At 39.2% G+C, this 4,100-nt stretch overlaps 1 protein-coding gene across 1 annotated transcript; it reads left to right on the top strand.

Annotated features, from left to right (window-relative positions):
- The first annotated feature begins 1,406 nt into the window (after positions 1 to 1,406).
- On the top strand, positions 1,407 to 3,161 carry LOC109828542 (vesicle-associated protein 1-1-like). The gene is made up of 4 exons (XM_020395513.1): positions 1,407 to 2,028; positions 2,116 to 2,186; positions 2,276 to 2,354; positions 2,450 to 3,161. Exons 1-4 carry the CDS (start codon positions 1,977 to 1,979, stop codon positions 2,584 to 2,586), a joined length of 339 nt encoding a protein of 112 aa, XP_020251102.1. The 5' UTR covers positions 1,407 to 1,976; the 3' UTR covers positions 2,587 to 3,161.
- The last annotated feature ends 939 nt before the right edge of the window (positions 3,162 to 4,100 follow it).

Genomic DNA, 4,100 nt, shown 5'->3' on the forward strand with positions numbered 1-4,100 from the left:
TCAATCTAATACGTCGCGGGCTTGTTCACGCTCCGATTCCCCGGTATTTTGGGAAGCGGGGCGTGACATAATCAAGACACCCGCTGAGCTCAGATGACCTTTCTTCCAGTCGCCAGCTGCCATCTGTGAAAGAATGAATGGCTAGATTGGTCAGCCTATCTTTCCTTTATCCTTATCCGTCAAACCTGGAACATTATCGAGGCACCTCCTATACTCGAGTGCCCCGCCCTCCAGTCATCAACAGCCATCTGTCGAGATAAAGATGACTCAGCACCTGGCCATACTCTTAGCCATGCGCCATCTAATCAATCCTGGGGACTCATCGAGATCATCTCGAAACAATATCCTCTCTAGTTGCCAGCCGACACGTAAAGGAATTATTGCTGACTCAGCCTCCAACTCATCCCCCACCGTCATCCACAGACCCCTGATGAAGCCACGTGCCTATCTTCGATAGCCTATAAAGAGGGAGGCATTTGAGCCAGAGCAGGAGAGGGCGAAAAAACTCAGGTTCTTCGAAAAAACTTAGAAGTTACCCTTATTCTTCAAGTTGTTTCTGAATAATTCTAAAGCGAGAATGTACCCTGCATGGACCTCACTGGCCCAGGGACTCTCCCTAAAACCTCCCTCAAGTTCATCCTCTAACTTAACCGTCGAAGATACCACGGGGGAATCACGCCCCGTACCCCGACGTTCCTTGTGTGTGCAGGCCATCGGTCCACCCCGTGCGCTTAGAACTCGACATAAAGTCAGAGGGGGAGTCGGCTCCTTCATCCTTCATCATCCTCCCTTGGAAGACAACCTCCCACCTATTGGTTGTGTGATTATAAACATCAACAGTTTGACGTCCACCGTGGGGCACACTCTCTTCTCTGAGAAGAAATGCCCTATTCTGAGTAGGGGCCCGATGCAGTTTATCCTTACACTACTGGAATCGCATCACTCAAGCTAAGCGAAGCCTGAAATTGCATCATTCAAGCTAAGGAGGAATAGCCTATGGCTATGAGAAGCCAGAAGTAGGCATAGCCCTCCAGGGCTCCGACAGCTTTCTGGGGAGTATTTGCCAAGTAGAACCTCGAAAGCCCTCCTGAAGAAGATGCAGTATAAAAGTGCTCGTCTGTCTTGAACATGAAACGTAGGCTTCCCACAGTCGCCATAGATACGAACTTCATCTTCTGAACAGCTCAGAAGCCTGGAGTTGGATCATAAAAAGAGCCCTTCCTCCACCAAGGGTTATGATCAGATCCAGAATGGCACAAGCTCGACCCCACGCCAGTCCAGGGGTCCCAGGAGCAGCCATCAAATCTGTGGCGAGCCATCCGGACCATCACCGCCTTCACAGAAGAAGTGGAGACTGTTGGTATATGCTCATGCATGTACCAATTTTTTTAACAATTTCAACCTGAAATTAGGAATATAAGTTTTTTATAATTGGGATCATAATTAGATCAACCCATATGATCTGTGATTAGATGGATAAAGTCTGGATCTTATTTAATCTGGGTGCTCGATAGATTTAAGGTTTATTTTCACTTTGGCACCCCAGAATTTATTCATTTTTCCACTTTGGTACCCTCAAGTATTATTTTGAAGACTTTGATGCCCCCAGAGTTGTAATTCCATTTCACAATTGATTTTCTTGGTTACATTTCGTTAGATGTTTTGTTAAATTTGTGTAACATTTGGATCTATTTTAGCCAATGGCTTGAGATCCAGACAACCAAATGTTAGGATAAAAAGTGCAAACCATTTGATATAAATTTAGCACGAAATCTAATGAAATTTGGACGAAGGTATCAAAGTGAAATATGACTGAAATGTTGGAGAATCAAAGTGTTTGGATATAATGCATACTATCATTTATTTGGGAATGATCTTGTGAGTTAGTGTTTAGTTTCTAAGTCTCCAAGTTATTTGCTCCTTCAGATCCTCAGTATTTTGCTTTTGAAAGAGAAAACCCTAGAATTCACATCGACATGACCACTGGCCAGCTAATTGAAGTCAACCCGCCTGAACTCAGATTCCCATGTAATTTCCCCTTCCACTTTATTAATTCCATCAATTTTAGGGTTTTAATCTTCGTTTAATATTGTGTTTTTTTCATGGTTTGATCAGTTGAATTAGAGAAGGAGATCTCTTGTTCTATTCTGTTATCCAACAAAACCGATGACCACATTGCTTTTAAGGTATAATTCTCATTCTTTTTCTTTCGTTTGATTCATAAAAGATTGTCAGCAAATTTAATAAAGATTTGATTTTTGGGTTTTTTTTTTAGGTTATGACAAGTAGCCGGGATTGCATAATTTGGCCTAACAGAGATATCCTCTTGCCACGATCCACATGCAAAGTCGAAGGTACTCCTTTTGCAATTGTGAATAAGTTTACTTCTTTCTTATTATACTCTCCTTTTGGTGTAGTTGGATTATTTAAGTTTATTTTTGGGTTATAGTTACGAAGTTTGAGCAAAGTGAAGCACCACCTGACATGCAATGCGAAGACTTATTTGTTATTAAGAGCATCGTCACCTTCCCAGGAGCTACTAGGGATGACCTTAGACCTGAGACGGTAAACCCTTTAATTAAATAATATAGCTATAAATTTGTTTTAATTTGGGTCTATCATGCAGTATATGTTTTGGAAACTGAAGTAATTAGACACTTAGTGAAGGTGTATTTGTTTGTTTATTTTGATTTAGGAGGACTTTTATGTTCTTTGGTCATTTTGAATTAGGATTGTGAATTAAATTGTCTAGTTATTAATTATAGTTGTGTTTAATGCAAATTTTGGTTTCAAGTGGTTTACTAATTGTGAGAGATCATGCCATACCCGACTCTCGATCTTAACTAGGGTACATGCGTGACAGTATATATTTTTACTAAAACTGACACAAATATGCATGAAAGGATATAATTTTACTAAAACTGACACATAATACGAACTATAAGAAGTGGGTGAATGGACCTAAGGAGGTTACATACACTTTCTTTGGGCAATAAAATTTGGGATTCATTGATGAAAATATAATTTGGCGGTTTATCGATATTAGTCCATTAAATCTTTAATAATTTGATTTTTGTTTCTCAAGTCTTCATATTTTGATATTGGTCCTTCAAATCTTCATATTATGTTGATGCTAGTCCCTATGGTTAGTTAGGGTTATGAATTAGGTAGAGATGTTAAATGGGTGGGTATGGGTTTAAATGGGCGGACCATAAATGGGCGGGCATGTTTTGCCCATTTACCCATTTATGGCCCATTTAACATTATTTAAATGGGCGGGTTTTTGCCCGCCCATTTAATAAACGGGTCGCCCATTTGCCCATTTAACTATAGTACATATATATGTATAATACTTTTGGGGTGTTTTTTGTAAACTTTTAGGAGGTTTTTTTGTAAACTATTGTGGGTTTTTTGCAAACTTTTTGGGAGCTTTTTGCAAACTTGTTGGGGCTTTTGATAAAATACTAACAAAGATAGAAATATAAACAAAGATAAACAAATGCAGACAAATTCATGATTGAACCATTTACAAGCCTGGATAAAAGTACAGACCTCACACATTTGCAAAATTAACCTCAAATTTCCAAACCAAAAACCAAAAGATCAATAACAACAAAATTGCGAGTATATTTAAATGAATTAAGATAGAAAACACAAGGTATGCAAGGATCTGTATAAGATCAATAACTTGATATAAACGCCATCATAACTATCAGCAACACGATCACGATTAGTAAGGACAATCTACTTAATTACTTGATAAACTAGAAGAGTAGTAAGTTCGTCTATAAACAAAATAGTAGCACAACCATAGTCTACTTATTTCCCATCTTTCAAATGTTCAGGCATGAACAGGATCATGACAGAAGAAAGAAAAGACCAGGAAACAAAGATCAAAAGGGAGGGATTTATGGCCCATTCAGCAGCTTCAGCAACTTCAGCAGCAGCAGCAGCAGCAACAATCAGTTAACCAGTATATGCCAGAGTTGGAGCAATTTTTGAAACTTCAGTTAGAGGAGCAACATCATCTTCAACAGCTACAGCAGCAACAAGAATTGCATCAGCAACAACAGCAACTTCAGCTCCAAATGCAACTAAAA

Source organism: Asparagus officinalis, unplaced genomic scaffold (assembly GCF_001876935.1).
Source record: "Asparagus officinalis unplaced genomic scaffold, Aspof.V1 AsparagusV1_Un2284, whole genome shotgun sequence".
Classification (NCBI taxonomy): domain Eukaryota; kingdom Viridiplantae; phylum Streptophyta; class Magnoliopsida; order Asparagales; family Asparagaceae; genus Asparagus; species Asparagus officinalis.